The sequence below is a fragment of the Ammospiza nelsoni genome, chromosome 3, assembly GCF_027579445.1.
Source record: "Ammospiza nelsoni isolate bAmmNel1 chromosome 3, bAmmNel1.pri, whole genome shotgun sequence".
Classification (NCBI taxonomy): Eukaryota; Metazoa; Chordata; class Aves; order Passeriformes; family Passerellidae; genus Ammospiza; species Ammospiza nelsoni.
The window spans coordinates 80,338,663-80,358,701 of record NC_080635.1 but is presented as its reverse complement, the minus strand read 5'-3'; the positions used below and the strand labels follow the sequence as shown (position 1 = coordinate 80,358,701).

At 35.6% G+C, this 20,039-nt stretch overlaps 1 protein-coding gene across 3 annotated transcripts in view; it reads left to right on the top strand.

Moving 5' to 3' along the window:
* ASAP2 (ArfGAP with SH3 domain, ankyrin repeat and PH domain 2) overlaps window positions 1-20,039 on the top strand; it is an 84,322-nt gene that overhangs the window by 40,738 nt on the left and 23,545 nt on the right. For all 3 annotated transcript variants that reach the window (XM_059469618.1, XM_059469617.1, XM_059469616.1), the window contains exons 6-14: window positions 2,235-2,364; window positions 4,504-4,589; window positions 5,962-6,037; window positions 6,529-6,615; window positions 11,731-11,834; window positions 11,944-12,013; window positions 17,023-17,110; window positions 18,903-18,951; window positions 19,060-19,226. In XM_059469618.1, coding sequence (XP_059325601.1) covers window positions 2,235-2,364; window positions 4,504-4,589; window positions 5,962-6,037; window positions 6,529-6,615; window positions 11,731-11,834; window positions 11,944-12,013; window positions 17,023-17,110; window positions 18,903-18,951; window positions 19,060-19,226 — 857 coding nt within the window. The remainder of the gene's footprint in view (window positions 1-2,234; window positions 2,365-4,503; window positions 4,590-5,961; window positions 6,038-6,528; window positions 6,616-11,730; window positions 11,835-11,943; window positions 12,014-17,022; window positions 17,111-18,902; window positions 18,952-19,059; window positions 19,227-20,039) is intronic.

The following is a 20,039-nucleotide window of genomic DNA, read 5'->3' as shown; positions in this document are numbered from 1 at the left end:
ATGAGGAAATGTAAATGTGAAATGCACAAGGCATGTATCTCTGATACTTGTCATTGAGAGGTGATTTGGAGTTTTTGGTAAAGTATCTTTTTGAGTTTTTGAAAACAGGTAGCCTGAAGCTCCACCAAAGGGTTTCAAGGGTATCTTTGTCTGAATTGCTTGATAGAGGTCAGTATATTTTCATCTTAATTTAACTATTGTTTTGCCTGTGGAGTATGATTTATCCTTTAAAGAGCAGAAAGCACTCTTTTTCACCAAAATCTAGCTTTCTTTAAGAGGAGTATAATGTATGCCGTGGTATTGTGCATAATGTTTGACTGTTTGGCAGTGTTAGCTGTCTTTTGGTTTAACTAGCATTGAGAGATACTTTATGGCATGCTAATAAACTCCTAAGATTTTGGACTTGGTTTCATTTTCTTATGCTTGAGTATTGCTCTCTGTAAAAAATGAAAATACTATACAATGGTAATTGGTAGTTATTAGCCTTCTCACACCTGGTCACGTGTTAGTGAGTTCTCTGGCCTCAAGAACTGTTAGGTTAATTTGGAAATTGAGAGAACAAAAACATCCTGGATCTTTCCTCTGAGGTTGACTGTTTTAGAACTATCAAATATGATGTAATGTAAACTCTTCTACAGTGTGTGCTAGAAATGAGCTGCATATTGATAATTTTCTGTGAATCCTTTTTCTAGTGGTTTATCTTTCTTGTTCAGGATTGTCTGGTTAATTCTTGTATCTGGACTCCTGTTTTCTGTAGCACCTTCAAAATAGCATAACTGGTAGTAATTGGATAAGAGTGAGGACTTATTCTTCATGAAAACAGAACATTCTGGAACTGAGTTTTAATTCAGGCAACTGGAGGTTTTCAGAACATTTATTTCAAAGGAGAGGATCTTCCTTCCAAATGTCTGCTTCTGGCGGGATGTGATGGGCTGAGGAGGAGCACAGTGCTGGCTGGATGTGCTGGCTGCTGCAGTACTGCACAGGGCTGCCTCTGCTGTGCCTGCCTGTGCTGAGAGCACAGTGGGGCTTCTTGAATTGCTGCTCAAAATGCTTCCCAGTGGGATTGCTGAAGGGAAGGATTCATGGAATTAATTCTTGTTTTCCCTTGCTGCTTGAGGTGTAATAGGAGGCAGTTCCTTATTTATGAGAAGTGTAAGTACAGAATATTTTGTTGTCTGGAAGTCCTTAGATCTTCTAGACATTTTTCCATTAGCTGTTAGGGTAATGTTAACATCAGGTTAAGAGAGTACTTGAGACATGTCACCTTTTCAGAGAGAGCTAAGAGACACTTGACTACCCAAGAGGAGGTAGGACAGTTGTCTGTGTTATTTGTTCCTCTGATCTCCTTCCTGTATTCCTTGTTCAAAAAGAGTGTAGCATTTCCTCAGGAAGCTCTTTTCAGAATTTGAGGTTCTAAACAATACGAGTGACAAACTAAAAGTCTTCAAAAAGTAAACACCCTCATGTATCTTCTTTCCTTAATATGTATATGTATTTATGTTAGACTTATCTGAGTTGTCAAATTATGCTACTGCATTTAGGAATAATGTGGAGAATAGCTGTAACAAATGCAGAAGTGAGTTTATGGGAATAGACCAGGCATTAGTTATTCATTTATATTCTGCAGGAGAACCTGTTTTATTCAGAGCTCTTGGAAAATGTTCATGGAAACTTTTAGGGAATTAGGACAGCTGGTCTAGCAGACTTTGAAGTCAGCAACACAGCCGGCTGGTCGGCATTCCCAGTGCCAGCTGGCTCAGCAGCAAGTAGAGACGGCAACTGTGATTTTGGCTTTGGAAACCCTGTATATATAGAAGATGACTTGATGACAGGCAAGACTCAATAAATCTGGTGACATAACTGAACTTTGTTAACCAGTGTTTGCTCTGTTGGGATTAAACATCCCCCTATGTTTTCAATTAAAACTCATTATTTTTTCCTGTATTTTCTTTCTTTGGAGCAGGAACTTAGTATGTACTTCTCGTTGACTGTCTCTTGGAATATTTGACAGAACATTACTTTAACAGATGATTAATTAGATTTCAGCTACTGTATGTCATTGCTGATCTTTAGTCATTGTCAAATTTCAAGTGAAATGTCATCTGGAAGTAAGTCATATGCAAAGCTACAGTAGTTTGGCTCTGAATCCATCAGTAGACTTTGTGAATAATCTGATTTCCTGAGAGGCTTTGGATTTCTCACTTCACTGGCTGATTCTTTTTGCCTTATAGTACAAAAATAGAGAAGGAGAAAAAAGAGCATGCTAAGCTTCATGGAATGATTCGTACAGAAATAAGTGGAGCTGAAATTGCAGAAGAGATGGAGAAAGAAAGAAGGTTCTTCCAGTTACAGATGTGTGAGGTAAGATTCAGTGTGAAATTATTATTATCATTATTATTAATATTATTATTGTGCTGTTTGTAGGAAATTTTTGAAAAATGCAATTGTTTAAGAGTAGCTGTGATATTAAAGGGAAATGCCAAGTTATTTGTTGACTCCATTTGTGAAAAAAACATTTTTTTTATTATCCTGATGGGCACACTTTGCAGGAAATTTAGATATTTTCTAATTTCACTAAACAGCTAAATTAATGCAAATAAAACACTAAGAGATTATAATAAATCAGTCTTTACACCTCTACTTTGCTGTAAGTTATTTTAAGCCCTTGCTCTTTCTCTGAATTGTTCCCTGTCCTGACAGCTGTTGCGTTATTAGGAGGAGAGACTCTAGTCTAGCACACTGCTGGGTTGGTACAGGAAAAAAGTGCTAGGGATGGAATCTTATTGTCTTTCAAGTTGTTTCAGAATGTTTCTACTTCAAAATCTCTGTGATTTTGCAGTATGTTAAATCTGATGTGAATATTTTTGGTTCGAATCATTTAAGGATATGTCTGGTTCTGTGGTTGGGAATTCAAGTTGCTGTGTTCTTTTTTAGTACACATTAGCCCAAAAATACACCATGAGTGTTTCTACTGCCTTTCCTGTGATGATGATAGCTAATTTGACTCATATGCCAGCATAGCATAACTGCAGTTGTCCTGGATATTACTTTTAGTAACTATATGCCCTCATACATAAGAGAAAAGCTTCACATTCCTCTACAGAATCAGACTAAAATGTTCAAAACTGATTAAGGGATTTGAGTAACAAATAAACATATGGATGTTGTCAGCTAATTGCCCATTCTATATCTTTCCTAAGAAACAGCTAGGAACACATGCTTCTCTCTTGCTGTGTCACAATAAAGGAAGAGTTCACTTTAGTCAGTTGTAGTGATAATGAAGGGTGAAGTTTGTGAATTTAGATTAAATTACCTTAAATGTGGAACAGCTGAAGTGTATCCTGTATTTCTTCTGATTTTGAGGAAAATAAGTTTATACTCGGTTACCTCTGAATAGTTGTAAAAGAGAACTTTGACTTTGTTTTGATAGTAAGTCAGAAGGGTGACATATTGAAGTTTTATCATAAGTACAGACTAGTTCTATATAAATTATGAAAGTGAACTGAATACCAAATGCTTAGAGATCCATTTTAAATTAACAGACAGCTGGAGAGGTGATTATTGTAATGAAATACTGTCCAGTGCACATGACTACGTTTAGGCTCATCATTTGTTCACCTGAACCAGCATAAGAAGCTGCAATATTGAAAGCTGGCACTTAAAGACTGCTTTACTTGAGCTGATTTAAAACATTTAGGGTGTATGGTGAGAAGCGGAAACCCAGATGCATTAGAGCATCATTAAGAAGACATTCACTCCTTCGCTTGGAGGTCACTGGCTAAGTTGGGGTTAAAATTTATTGTCTTTTAATGGACAGTTAAGTACTATGATATTTGATCAATCATACTTCTGCTTGCATGGCTGACATTTTATGTTATGATATTCAGGGGAGGAGCTGCCACTTAATGTGGACTTTGATTGTGCCTTATGCAAAAGGACAGTAATTACACTTCTTTTGCACTTGACATTAGATTCATTGAAAAATCTCTTGCTAAACTGTAATTTGTTGTAATTACCATGTGTAAGGATTTGATAAAGACAACTACAAAATCAACAGGCAGATTTCAAAACTTGTTAAAATAATCCCTCACTTTTATTTTAGCAAACTGCTTTCCTCCTTAATGACATCTGTTTGGTAATGAATTAACAACTAGTGAGATAAATTTTTAGATGTGCTACTAGGTATAAGAATGGGTTCCTAAATGTACTCCACAAACCCTTTCATGTTTTTTTAAACACTGGCTTTCCTTAGGAGCCCCAAAGCATATTCTAATAATTTGAACAAATCATAATGAAATGTCCTCACAGGATATCAAAAGTCAGCAGTGACAAGACTTCTTTTTGTGTGACTTAAATAATGAAGCCACTTTTTGCAGCATTTTCTTTTACGTTTTGTAAATCTTCAACTGTAAAAACTTGTTGAAATAGAAATGAAAATAAAGTAGAAAAAAACCCTGTAGCAGTAAAAAATAATTTGTTTTGTAAATTACTGTTTTGCAGTACTTGCTGAAAGTCAATGAAATCAAGATTAAAAAAGGAGTGGACTTGCTTCAGAACTTGATCAAGTATTTTCATGCTCAGTGCAAGTATGTTTTATTTTCATAATCTCTACACTAACTGAAACAACATTTTATTTTCAAATTTTTACATCATCATAACACTTTTCTAGAATTTCTAAAATCTTAAGTTTCAGCTCTTCTTGCTGATGTCTTTTGACAGATTGCTTTTGTCAGATTAGTTATAGGTATTACTATAACTAATCTGACAAAACTATATTCTGAAACATGTAATGAGATTGAGCTTGTTACATTGAATATAATTGTATGTTCCAAAGGAATACTGAACAATAATTTGCCATGTTTATAAACTACTCTTCAAACAGGGCTTTTAGTTTGATCTATTAGTTTTGATGGACTTCTTTGAGTGTACCTAGCAACGATCTAAATTAATTATGCACTCAAGAAAAATAAGTTGCGTAAGCAGTGGAATAAAAATATATTGAAAGAGTCATTCTTTTTCCAGTTAATTGGAGGAGGACTCAGTAATAAAACGCAGAGTTCTCATTGGAATTATGTGCTTTTGCTATGATACTGTTACAAATCTGTCATGTAGCAATGAAGTTACAGCTATAAACTTGAAGGAGCCACTAGCTAACCTGTTGAAATCAGTTAAGTTTTCCTCTTAAAACACCAGTTTGCATCTATGTATTTTTTCCTTAATACCTTTTGCTTTTAAAATCAGTTTCACTTGTAGTGTGTCATTAATCTGCTCTATTTAATAATATTTTAGCAATGTAGGTGCTGTGTTGCATTGTCACTTTCATGACTGCTTCCCAGAGTGAAAATATTTTATGTTGCAAACAGTGCAGCAATATTTAATCAAATATGCATGTAACTGTGATTTCTTATAATTTATTTTTTAAATCTCAAATTATTTTTTTAAAGAACTAGAATACTTGGCATAGATGGCATTACTCTCCCAATTCAAAATGCATGTACTACAGAAAGATGTAGCAAATTCTAGAAGCTCACTTATGGAGCATAATTAATGCTTGGGAAACAGAAGGGTTTTCCTTTAGTCAAAAGATTGTTTCAGACATAAAATTATGTGGCTTCAAGAAATCACAGTTATTTTATATCAAGCTTTTGCTGTTCTTCAAGTGAATCTCACTTGTTCTGGGACTTCACAAAGTGCGATGAGAACTTGTATTTGAGGTGAGAATGAGGAAAATTTATGTGGCAATGGATTGTGGCAGTTCTGAATCTAATTGGGGATTTTGCATGTTAGAATAAGCTATGATGGAAATAAAGAGGTGGATGAGTCAAAGATTAATTTTAAAAAGTTTACTATTTTGAAGTTTATGGCGTGGCATACTAATATGCATGTCTTACTTTGGCAACTTTTAAAGCAGAAAATTCAAAGTAAAATTTCATAACAGCTGGATTTTTGCTTTTTAAGTTTCTTTCAGGATGGGTTAAAAGCAGTTGAAAGTCTCAAACCTTCAATTGAGACGCTCTCGACAGATCTTTATACAGTGAGTAGCAACATTTCATGTTTGTGTGGTAAATTTAGTTTTCTACAGTAGAAGCATTATCATTTTGGTTCAGGTTGCCTGGCTGCTTTAATAGTCAGCATTTAAGGTAGAGAGTAGATTGTTGGTAAAGTCTTGTTTTAATATGACATTCAGAAGTCTTAGTTTCAATTCAGGACCCCACTATGTAAAATGTTATGAGAACAGCCTTTGCTCAAAAGTGTCTATTAAGTGGAAAATAACATGTGGTTTCAAATGGAACACAAGGAAGCAAGAGCATTGTAAGGCAATATCAAAGCCTTAACCCAGCAATATCCTAACCATTTTCAAGTTTTCTGAAAACACAACGGAAAATAAACTGATCACATTATCTTTTCACTTTCATTCTCACTGAATATTTCTCAAAAAATGAACCAATTAAGCAGCAAATTTGAAAGACCTGCATCAAAAGTTAAAAAAATGTTATTTTTAACCTGTGTTTTTCTTCATTCAAGATCAAACAAGCACAAGACGAAGAACGAAGACAATTAACACAGCTCAGAGATATTTTAAAATCAGCACTCCAAGTTGATCAGAAAGAGGTAAGCATATAAGGTGGTTTAACTTTGGAATACCTATTTTAATTACTTGTAATGTAATCTTAATATCAAAATAAGGTTATTTTAACTTTTATCAGACATTTAATTCCTTTTGTTAATTCATTTTTGTTGCTCAAACTGAGAATGAAAAAACTTGGGCAGTATCAAGAAGACCATATAGAACCTTATCTCACAATATTATTCCAAACTCTATAATGATTATGTAAAACTGAACTTCAAATCCCAAAACACCTCTGTCATCATCTGCAAAAAATGACAATCAGGTTTGGTACTCAGCTGCAAAATGCCAGTGTTCAGATGTGCAAGGGCTGGGTCAGTTTGGCAATCCAGTAAGTATTTTTTGAGTTCCAATTATGATTTCTATTAGACTTAATGAATTCTGGAGTAGTCTCAAACTCTGATCTGGAAGTAAGCATCTTTTGTATAATGTAATCCTAAATACTGGGTCTACTTTTGTTGCAGATTGCTAGTGTTTCCTCTTCATATAAATAAAAGCCAGCCAGCTTCCTTTGTGTGGCTGCTGGGCCATGAGTGAGTGATGAATGAACCACCCCCCTGCTTTTCAGATTCTCTTTCTGAGTGAGATCACAATGAAATAGTTTAGTCTGCAGAGCTCACACTTCCTTGATCTTTTCCGGTCTTGCTTTGATCCTCCCCTGAAAGTTATGGTGCCTCCTAGCTCTTATTGGTGACAGATGATGGTTGTTGAGCAGTGTAGTCTAGCAAAAGGTGTCCTTGCCCACTGCTGGGGGCTGGACTTGATGATATTTAAAGGCCACTCCCAACCCAATCCATGTGATTCTGTGACTTGCAGAGAGGCTTTTGGGACGGTCTCAAACACTCCTCACTTTGTCACCTTGGGAAGTTTGTGATAATGACCATTGTATACAAAGTCCCACAAGATCAGCAGGCACTTCCTTAGATTCTGCCTGGCATTCAGGACTCACTGAAGATGGAAGTTGTCAAAAACTTCCAAATTTGAGCTTGGTAGAATGAGACACTAGGGAACATTGTGGAAGTGGTGGATGCTTTGGGTTAGCCATTGGTTGCCCGCTCCCAAGAAGGAGCTTTTACTGGTTGGGGTGTGTTAGCAGGTGTCCTCTTTTAGTTGGGTCTGTGGCTTTCTTGGTAGCTGGGAATGTCTATCAGTAATACTGATATTAAATATATATGGAAGATGTGACAAATACACATTTTTTCACATGCTCAGAAATTAATAATACACATACATTTATTATTTATACTGAGTTTGTGACATTTAAAAATACAAGTATAAAAAGTGTTTTATGCTGTAGTCATTATTTAGTAATTCTTCAAATTTAGATATAAATGCTTACCTGCAGAGCATGAGAATTACTATAATTATTTTTAAAGCTTTTTGCAAACATCAATTAATCAGTGGGATGCCAAAGAGTTCCAGTGGGAAGCCAGAGAGTTCTTATATAATTTACTGTACAACCCACTAATATTATTCTTGTTGCACTGTAATTTTCTTTACTATAACTGATTTCTTTTTCCTTCCTGAAATGCATTTACATTTTGTGACCGAAGTCTAGGAGAGTAAGTGTTACTATGTTTTAATGAAAATAGTGGCATGATTTGCATTCAGATTTCAAGAAACTGGATTTTTCCTCTGAGCTTTTTTCTGTTGGCATGAAAAGACTGGTTCTTTCTCCTTTTTGGTGTATTTTATTACCCTCCCCAAAAAAAAAAAAATTATCAAAAAATTTATCAGACTCTTCTTGGGAAAGAAAATTGTTGTAAGACAAATTGGTGATTACCTTTGTACTTTCTTTTGGAAATTAAATCCAGTTGCTTGTTTAGATGTTCTTGCAAGATTTTTAAGATATATATATTTTTAATTAAAATGGACTTAATGTATGAAATGACAGAATGTTGACAAACATTGTTCCTGTTATGTTAAAGAAATTTAACATGCACAAGCACTCTTAGTGAACCTTTTTTTTTGTTGTGCCTATAGTTTTGTTGTGTATATTTTCTTCCTGCACACAACTTCATCAAACCTAGTTTGTATGGAAACTTTATTTTTAAATGTTATTTTGTGTATACCTTCATAATTTTTAATTTTTAAACTTTTATTTTTCAAATGTAGAAGTTCTACAAGTTTCAGAGTCAACCTTAGAGTTGTATTACCTTAACTGTTCTTGTTCCCATGACCTTGGGTGAGGTCACCTCCTGTGACTATAGTGTTTAGATTCATTTCTGCTTCTTTGTTAGAACCTGTAATCTATTTAGACCACTGCAAAATAGGATGAATGCTGTATTTCTTGACAAAAATTACAGTAGTTTTGCTATAAGAGAGGCTGCCTGCAGGGGGTTCTGATAGATATGTCTTTTGGAGACTTTGTGGGGCTGTAATAGGGGTAGGGATGGATCTCTGGAACATCCTCCTGGCAATTATCCTGCAAATGTCAGAGACGCTCAGGCTCTGGAAAAGCTATAAGAGCTTTTTTTTGGCAGCTTTGCACACAGGAATGATCTGAACAGTCTAAAATCCCACTCCCTGGGAGCTGTGGAATGGCTAGCCAAAACTTGTTGTGTATAGGTTGAAGCACCTTGTAGGAAAAGTTCTGTTATGTTGACATAGTGGAGCTGACAAACAGGATTCAGAATATCTCTTATCAGTAGTCACAGACCATCTTTAGAGAATACTGTTTTCACATTTCTTTCATTTTTGGCTCTGCTGTTCAGCTTGACTTAAAAGTTAGTATATCTTCATAGACTTTGGAAGAAAGAATTTCAGAACTTTCTATGGTCAGTGAAGTGATTCACTAAGAACATGCTGCAAATTTTAAGTGACTCACTTATTTTTATATGCCTGTCTACATTTCAAAGTTGATAAAGTGGTCAAAGTTTAGTTACTTAGGCTTGTGTACTTCAGCCTGTTCTGATTTTGTTGTGTTAAGATATACTTAAAATGACAATACTCTGCACTAGGTGTGTGTCCTCTAGCCTGCAGTATTCCATTTCCTCCCATAGGTAATGTACATTGTTTCTGCTTCTCCAATGAGGCTACTGGGTCTGACCCTGTTATCTGTGATTTTTATCTCTGTTTTGTGTAGTATTAAAACCAGAAATAAGGGGAGATCCTTGGAGTGCCTTCTTATGGAAAAGGCATGCTGAAAGGAAGGATATTAATTGTGGTGGTGATTTGTGGGGTGGCTACCATCTCTTAGGAGCTGGATCAAAATCATGAACTTCTTGTGAGACAGCTGTGGAAAACCATCATTTGGCAATCACATTGGACAGTATTGGTCTGGACATGACCTGAACTGAGAATTTAAAATGAACAATATGTTTATCCTTAAGATCTTTTAATGAAATAGTATTAAATTTTTTAGATCCTGTTCAGAGTCATGAATGTGTGGAAATACACGTCAGCTGCCGCAGCTTCCCCTCCTGCTGAAATGAGGCAGGAAGCTTGTATTATTGGTTTGCCAGTTTGGCCAAACACAGCAGCTGAGCATAAACAAATGAAGGGAGGTAGCTGAAATGAGGCAGAAAATAATGCACAAAAAGTAGCAGCACAGACTAATGGGAATGGTACTATGAGCAGGTGTTGGAGGTCATCAGTAATCTTCACATAATTGAGGATGGGGAGAACTGAAATTAATTTCCTGTCAGGCCTCTAATCTTGCGAATGGAGTTCCTTTGCTGGCTAATGGGAGGCAGAGATCAAGGCATTGGTAGGGCACAATAGGCAGTGTCAGATCAGATTTTCTTCAAAAGTCAGTAAATGTATGCATGCAGCAGTTCTTAGTGAGTGACAGGAATATTTAAAAAATGTTGTTCTGGCTTTATGCCGTGCAGAGTGCAAAACCAAATAATTATATGTAAACCAACTAGAAAGTAACGATAAACAGACTGGTTTAAATCTAGAGATGCTTTGTCAGGCACAGACAGCTAAGTGGTAGTTCTTTAGGCCTTTTAAAAGCTCAGATAGTGTTGTAGCTATGTGGTATGGCTTCCTGGATCATGTGCTGAGAGGCAGGAAGGGGGCACAGGTTGCTTCTCTTGAAAAGGAGCACCAAGGAGTGCTGCAGCCTATGCAGAGCTCAGCTCATGGCTCTCAGGACCACTGAACTCCTGCAGTGTATTCAGGATGAGCCTGAAATCCTGCAGCTTGGAGGTGAGGAGTCCTAACCACTCTGAACTGAGGTGTAGGTGGGAGCTCTGTCCCTACCATCATGTTTAGAATTGTTCATGGTCATATGAGTGAGCTGCTTTGTGTCTTTTTTCCTTTCTATAATTGCATTGTATGCCATATATAGCACCAGAGTAATTATGTCCATAGAGCAATGACAGTAGAAAAGAAAAAAAAAAAGAAAATCTGAAGTAATAGTCACTGTTACTGTGTGCATTTAAAAGCCCATTCTGTCACTTTACAGCTGTTAATATGGTGTGACACATCAGATTCCTCATTTTCAGGCTCTTATTTTTTAAGAAATTGGATTCTTGCAGCAGTGGGTCCTACCTCTGGGTAGTTGTGAGAGCAGTGAGAAGGGTTCAATTAATCCTCGTCTCTTCCTGTCTCAGAATTCTACTTTCTTCCAGATATTTTGCTTTAAATTATTCTTTTTTGGAAATGACTTTTCAGTTTTCCTGTATGACTCCTGAACTATGTTTCCAGGAGGACTCTTCTGCCTTTCAAATTGATGTATGCAATTATCACTTCTTCAAATTGATGTATGTAATTATTTTTTCAGTTGAAGAGTACACTAGGAATTGCAGGTAATAATAGTCTTTAGTGTTTGTATCTTGCTGTGTTTACATGAGTTGGAAAGGCCACTGCTCAGTTAAGTTTTGGGTTAAAACCCCTATATATTAAGGCCAAAAATAAATATAAATAAAGGCAAGTAAAAAGATTTTGGCAGGTGCTGATAATGGATGCTTCTCAATTTTTTTGTGCCCTCTGAAAAAATAAATGTATCATGTTCTATTTTATTGAGGAGGAAAATTGTGCTTCATTTGGCCTGTTGGATTAGAGCAGGAAGGAAAAGCTGTGAAAGTCATTAATGGGGAAGTAGTTTGGTTGAAAGTGTGGAATGCATCACAAATTGCTGTTGATTATTTCAGGATTCTCAGATTCGCCAGAGTACAGCGTACAGTTTACATCAGCCTCAGGGAAACAAGGAGCATGGCACTGAGCGCAGTGGCAATCTGTACAAGAAAAGTGATGGGTAAGTACTGCTGCAGTTTGCTGGGAGAAATATTAGGTCCTAAGAGCTCAAGAAATGTAATACAAAATATGTTTAAAACTGTCACCTTTCTTTTTTCTTCTTAAACTAGAATCAGAAAAGTGTGGCAGAAAAGGAAGTGCTCAGTTAAAAATGGTTTTCTTACGATTTCCCATGGTACAGTAAGTATTTGTTTACAGTATTTTATGTACATGGTTGCTAATACAGAAAGGCAAGCTATGCTGGTCTATATTTGTGATTTGGAATTAGCTAGATTCCTGATGCAGTGTTTTGAATATGAGGGAAATATTTTTTAAGGCAGCCTTTTAGAAATATATCAAGACATACACAGTATCTAAAAATACAACTGTTTTAATGTTCATGACTGTTAATGGGGAAAAAGGGCTTTTTTTAGTGACACAGTTCTTGTAAATGTACATATTTTACCAGGCTATCTAAAAATACAAAATCTAACTTTTTTTTTTAAGGTATGGTTGGGCATTAAGCCATTTTTTAGATATGAATTAAACAGCTTTTTATATTTGCAAGATAAACTGAGAGTATCCTGAATTGCATTCCTCCCCCAGATTTGCTGCTGTATGGTAGTCTGTTAGCTCCTTAGGATCCTAGGAGTAGCTGTTGGGAAAATCAAGTCTACAAACAACTTCTTCCAGAATGACAAGAAATAGAGAATTACAAATTAATCTTTATTACTGCTACCAATATTTGAACATATTAGCTATAACTATTAAACATTTATTAAAATTTGAAAACTTTATGCTTTCATGGTTTGAACTTTTTGCACTTTGCCTTCAAGTTGGTAGTTCTTTCCTGTAGCATTTTTTATATTATTTTCTCTAAACTTTTAAGAAAGTTTCTTGAGGCAAAAAATAACTCAGTGTCAGTATTTCCCATTCTTGGTCTAATAAACAGCCCTGGTTCTTGTTCCTGTTATGAACTGTTCTGTTCTTCATCCTGTTATGCCTGTTGCTATGACTACAAGTTGACCCTGGCAGCAAAAATGAATCAATCTCTCATTTGTGCATCTAAGCACAAGCTGCTGCCTTCAGAATTGATAATCAGGAGTTGAGGAGTGTAAAGTCAGGCCAGCAAAGCAGAGTCCTTACTATGGCTTTGGAATTGTCCACTTGTTTATGCCCCTTCTCATTTGGGTGTGTAGGAGTGTGTCTTTCTCAGAGGGAAGTCTGTTGGTGTGTTCTATGCTGGTGTCTCCATGTGCTGTGATTGTGCCTGATGTTGGACATGCTGTACTGGTACCAGTAGGAATGTAGCTGGGAGAGCTCAGAGCTGGCAGAGGCTACAAAATCCACTTGTGGAGCAGAATTTGAAAACTTTCACTTGCAAGTACAGTCACTGAGTCCATCAAGATACTCTTTTCTTCTCTTTTTATAAGCTGTCTACTGGATGGTCTGACATTTTTAGAAGCAGTATGTTCCCACTGAAATCAGTAGAGCTGTAGCTGAAAATCATTCCTAAGGGAAATATTCAAATGTGGATTTAGATGGGTGCATTTCACAGGTTTGGTCTCAATGTTTTTCTATTACAACATTAGAAAAGTCCCTTCTTGTTTCAAAATATACTCCTAAAAGGTATTTTCACATATTTGCTCACTTCCCCCTTATATATTGATGACAGTTTTATGTAAAAAATTAATTATTGTTTCGCAGACACTTAAACAGGAAGAAGTCATTTTTGTTTGTTAAAATTTTTATAGGCTGCTCTGAATGTCTTCTGAGAATTTCCAAGCTTCTCAGGGTCAATATCTCCTAGTCTCTGAAATATGATGTATTGTTCTCTCATCCCAGCAGTTCATCAAAATCTCAGAAATTCAGTTGTCAGTTTTGCTTTCTTTATCAAATACAAATTTGTAAATACTTCTTCTTTAAGGTCTAAGTGTTCTTCATAGCTTTCTCTTCTTTGATCGTGTAGTCTGTCTTTATGAGAGACTACTTTGGCAGTCTCTAGAACAGCTACCTTCAAGCAATTGCAGGTTCTTAAACTGGCCTGTCAAGTGCTTTCCTGATGGATGGAGAGAATATGTTTGGTTCTCTGTCAGTCACCCAGCTGTGACCCTGTATGTGCCTGCCCTGCATTGGCATGTGTGCAGAAGTTATACTTTTAGACAACTAAAAGCTTCAAAGAAATCAGCATTTGTACATTTAACATACATGGATGAAAAAACAATGATAGAAGAAGATTGAAACATGTAATTAGGAATTCCTAAGGCCTTTCCAGATCAAGAAGTCCCAAGGCAAAAAGATTTCAGAAACATCAGACTCCTCAAAGCTGCATTTGTGTTTAAAGAAGTTTTGCTAGTTGTTTGCAAAAGAAAGAATATAAGAGACTCCTTATCAAAACTTTTTTTTTGGTCTTTCTTTACTGCTGAAAACCTTACCCTGATGATTAAAGGCAAATATGAAGGCAAAACAATCAGAGTTCATCTTTTTATTTTGAAGTTGATCACTGATATCCAGAAGAAATGCATGATGAAATCAGCCAGCCGGTCTGTTAGTGGACATATTTGCTCGTGCCTTTTGTAAAATCAGCTCTATGTCTCCTGTATTGTTTCAGAGGCCTAATATTTTGATTCCTTCACCTCTGTTTGTTGCTAGAACAGCTTATAAGTCGGTTTTGATGGATAAAGAGTTGCCATTTTGCCGTTTTGCAGGAAGGAAATGCATGAGTTGATGATCAGGTCTGTGTATGGCATGAAAAGTGGCAGCACTTTTCAGGGTGTTGGCATGTTAATATGGGTGTCCAAAAACTCAGCAGTAGTCTCAAGTATCAAGTAGAGACTCAATCAGGAAAGTAAATCTCAGAAGTTTCAAACAAGTAGTGTAATATTAGTTACATTTGCTAGTCTTTTCCATGTCTAGTGTCTCCTAATCCTGCCAAGGGTCTGAATCAGTGTGGCTAAGGAGCTCACACTGCCTTACCTCCCTTTGTCTTTAAGCTTCAACTTCTCCCCAGGCAGCACCTGCCATGTGATGGAAGAGTGGTGGGCACAGGCCAGGGAGGCTGCTGGAGAAAAACTGTTAGTCAGCTGCAGGATGGAAGCATGAACGAGGTGCTATCAGCCACGTGCACAGGGGTTTTAATGCCCTTGTTGATGCTGACTTCGAGTTAGGAGTTCTTCAGATAAAAGCTCAAGAATATGTATGGATTCCAAGATTAGCATATTTGCCCAGGATATGTTGGTGTTGCAGCCGTTTCTTTGGGTTGCCAGATAGTGATACTGAGTTTTTCTGCTGCATTCTTCTCTCCCAAGGGACAAGTCCTGTGGGCATTGCTCCTTCAGACCCCTCTAAAACATTTTACTGCATTCATTTACAGCTTCATAAGTTAGAGAAAACTAATTAGGTCCCAAATGTGCTTCAGATACAAAGTCTTGGGGCAAGGGAATTTTCTCTTAAACATGAATTGCATTTTTACATTCTGAGAGAGCCTGTGAGAAAGGTATATATGAGTTGTCCAGTGTCTATATAATTAATAATTTAGAAATATTTTTATATATTTATGTATAATTTATAACTAAATAATTAAAAATGTATGCACTTTTACAACTAAAACGAAGGCTGCAATAGTTGGAAAAACTATTTATTAGGCAGAGAATACGATGCAATTGTCAATAAATTGTCATCTTGCTGCCTCCAAAACCTCTCTTGGGTATAATTTGTTTTACATTGCCCAGCAAGTGACCTGCACATTTATTGTTTCAAAGCTTGCACGACTTTGTTTTGTCTGCAGCTTATGCTGGGCAAAGCATGAGCATACTATTTTTCAAGGACACCATGCTTTTTTTTTCCCTAACAGGAAAAAAATACCTAATTGTTTCCTTTTTTATGTTGGTCCATGCTTTTGATTTTTTTTTTAAAACTGGTCTGCAGATATAATGGTACTGTTCTTTTTTTGGCCAGCTATATTGTTTTATCAGATTGTTTCAAGGGAATCTGTAATCTTTTGACTTCTTGTTCCTTGTTTTTTTGAATTAGATGTTTTCATCAAGAAATTTAGATGAGATTATGAGAATATCTACATTTCTTATGATTCATTGCAAGTTAATAACATTATGTGATAGTAGTAGCTTCGTTTGGTAATAGTTTTGTTTAGATATTTAAATCTTATTTTAGCAACTTAGTTTATAAATATTGTTAGAATGCAGCAATAAGTGTGGTAATGAGTTTGTGAATATTGCTATCCTTATAATAGTTCTTTCCTAATGGTTTAATGATGGTTTAATGATTTTTAGATATTATTGTCTAGAGCAAAGGTTGACTAGTTAAAGCTGCTTTCTAATTTAATTATTCTAAAAAAAGAGTGAAACTAGTTATCAATTGTAGGGAGTGAAAGCCATTCCTCAAATCAAGGTTGCAAACAAATCTTTCTAGGTACTACCCCAAGTCTGTAGCACAGGTAAGTTAAGGGAAAGAAGAGTGCAGAGGTGCTGTTTGAAAAGTTCTTTGTAGCCTTTATGAGTCTTTCAAAATGCAGGTTCCTTGTGAGTCTTGCTCTTAGTAGAACACTGTGACTTTCTGTTCAAAAAGAAACTGAAATAGCTGAGAGGATCTCGACTAGAAAATGTATGTCATTATAAAATATACGTTATTTCACTAGATTTTTTAGTAATCAGCTAGCTCAGTTTACTTTTTTATGTTTGCTGCAAGACTCCTCTGTGAAAACTTACTTTCCTTCACTAAGTTCCCTTTAGTGACTTAAAAATTGGGCGTTTCTTCTTAACTGGCTATTTGGGGACCCCTTAAAGGCATTAGCAGAAGTCAAAATAATTATTGAAAACTAAACAAGTAATTTTTTAAAACTTAATGTCTGAGTTTTAGGGGAATAAATATAAGGATGAACCTGTCTCTTTTTTGTCTCTTTTACCCAGTTCCTTCAGGTAAGTTTTCTTGGTTAGTTGTAATTAAAGAGATTCTACCCTTTTTCCTTTCAAAATTCTAGTGTCTATCCAGTTACCAGTAAACAAAATCATTAAATTAAAGTTGCTTATGAACCATGATGTGGAAGAAAACATGAATGAAAACCTGGGGACCTTAAAAATTTAACAGCCATTTGTCAAGTCTTTTTGGCCAGTGGGACATTACCCTGTGCTTTCAATCTGCACCTTTCAGTCAGTGTGGGTGTACTAAAATGTGTATGTTTTATCTTCAAATAGGCTAACCGACCTCCAGCAAAGCTCAATCTGTTAACCTGCCAAGTGAAAACAAACCCTGAGGAGAAAAAGTGTTTTGACCTCATATCACGTAGGTTTGTTGTTCAGGTCTTTTTATTTGCAGCTCATAGCAGAATTTTGCATTATTTCTGTAGATGTGTCAGTAATCCACTTGAACATTTTTGCCATTGTAGAATGCTTCCCTTTATAAAATGCCCTTCCTATGACAATTTGATCTTTCAGTTATTTTAGCATAATGCAACTAACTGTGCCAGTTTCTTTGGAAAACCATTTGTATTTAAAAGCTGTCTTCACTTCTTTTTTTCTATTTAATTTTTTGCTGTCTTACAGCACAGTAACTGCTTTTGCTATGACATCACTCTTCATGCTAAAAATATCCTAGCTCATCATCTTGAAAAGTTAAAACTTGTGCACAAGATCAAAAGGTGCTTGTTAAACCTTTAAAATTTAAGTCTGGTGGTTGCTATGCAACTATGAGCAAAATACTAAACACATTTTTTGGTTTTATTATTTCATAATAGATAGAACGGTGAGATCAAGAATCTACGTGTTAAAGCCACCAAAACAGAATAATTTTTGGATCAGAATGGGATGATATGAAATTGTGTAGTAGAATGTTTCCTTTGTTTTCTAACTGGGATATTTTTACTGAAATATGTATCTCAAATTAGCTGGGGAGAAGAATATCAATGTATTCCTCATTTGTTCCTTTATTGAAGCATAAAATTCTTTTGCATTTGGAAATGTAAGCTGTGCTGCTTATGTGCATGGACTCGAATGCTGTGTGCAACATACAGCTGATTCATTTCTGCTCAAGCAGCTCGGCTTCCCTGTTTGCTTTTGCACTTTCTTTCTTTGTTGATGACTGTGTCATGTTTTGCCCAGTGTCAGCTTACTGCAATGCTACTACACACTTGAAAAGGCATAACTGGCCTCTCAGATTTCTCCAGATTACTTTTTCACTTTTTTTTACTGTAGAGTAAAAAAAAAATCCTTGTTTTTTACAAAATGGAAATTGCTGTATCATGGCAAGATAAAAATCTGTTAATGTAGCACTTTCCTTTCTGTTCTTTCATATATCTTCACTGTCTTAATATTTTCTATGCTTGTAGCTATCTTTTAATACCTTTTAGCCTGAATATTTTTCAAACCTTAGAAATTTTCATCTTAGAATATATTTGCCTGTAGCTCTGTTGTTCTCATCAACTATTCTCACTCCAGCTCAGTCATTAAACTGTATCTTATCTTATTCTTCATAGACTTACAATGTATTATACTTTTTTCTTTAGTAGTGCACTATAATAACAATGCTTAGAATTAGAAAAGTAGTAGTAAATTAAAAATTATGAGCTTGTTTAATTGAAACAGATTGGGGCTCATGCTGGTTGTAGTTTGGACTTTGTGTCTGGCTGATATTTTTTGAAGTTTGTGATTATTGGGTTTTAAGAGCTCATTTGAACTCTTTAAGTCTTTTTTACATACACAAATAAACTCAAATATGGGCTCTATATTTTACTCCCCTCCCAGCAGAACTCTTTATTTGTGATGATGGAGGTTATATCCAGAACATGGAACATTTCCTTTGCTCTCCTGCTGCTTATGTGATAAAAGCACAGGACTGAAGAAAGCAGCTTCTGTTTAAAATGCAGGAAGCCACCTTATGTAAACACAGATGTAATCATACAGGAACTGTAGGTAGTAAGGTGAAACTTCTTAAATGGACTTTTTGTCTGTTAACACACTCCAGTGATGAGAATACAGACCTTAGGAATCAATTAATTTTAGATTTCATTGAGAGATTTCTGCAAGATGAGTTTTTCAATAACTTTTTTTAATCAGTATGTGAATTATTTATTGTGCAGACGACAGGACATACCACTTTCAAGCAGAGGATGAACAGGAATGTCAAATGTGAGTTACTTTGCTAACGTTATTGTTGACACTGGTGATCTACTGAGACTTACTTTGAACTTCAGAAGTGCCATAACACTTAATAGCAAAATATTGCTGCCATTTTAGATGGACATCTGTGCTACAAAACAGCAAAGAGGAAGCTTTAAATAATGCATTCAAAGGAGATGATAACACAGGAGAAAATAATATTGTCCAAGAACTGACAAAAGAAATTATATCTGAAGTCCAGAGGATGACTGGAAATGATGTTTGTTGTGACTGTGGAGCACAAGGTGACTCAATTAAGCATATTTTTAATTGGTAAAAATTCTTTGTCTCATGAGAATCTTTAAGCTAATGTTTTATACTTTCACTTTTACTCATTATTTCACAAAAATTATACACTTAGTAGAATATGCTAACAATTTAATGGAACTACTTTAATAAGATTGATTTGCTATGTGCTTATTATCAGAGGGGAAAAAAGTTGCTAAGAAGCTTGTTTTTCTCCCATGTATTTTGCTAATTGTAGCTTTTGCTTACATAAATCAAATGAACTTACATAAAATATGGGTTAATAATGTAAGATTTAAGTAAAACTGAACAGCCATAAGTTACTTGAACATTTTTTTAATACACCTTTTTTCTTTCTATTTTAATCATGTTTGACTAAGTGAGACAGGGAATATGTCTAAGGCTATACCCATTTTGAAAAGAATGCTCCTGCTGACTGTGGTTTGCAGTGTTGGTTTTCTTCATCAATGAATTTCTGCTTTAACCCTCTTCAAATTATTTTTAAGATGCTGCTGTTTCTTGTGTTCTTTTATGTTGCAGGGGCACTGCAGGACTTAGGGGTTTTTAATGTAAAAGTGTAGCTGCAAACATCTGCTGGGGTGCTGTGTGCACTTGACAAATTGATAGTTACTTCCAGCAATAAGTACTGTATGGGGCTATGGGAAGAGTCAAGCCTGCTGTCTTACAAAGGGCAGTGTAAATGGCAACTGACAAACCTTTGTCAAACAAATTACTTGCTAAGCTGTCTAAATCTTCAAAAATGAGTTATTTGGCTGGAAGATGAGGGAATGATGTAGTAAATGCAAAATACC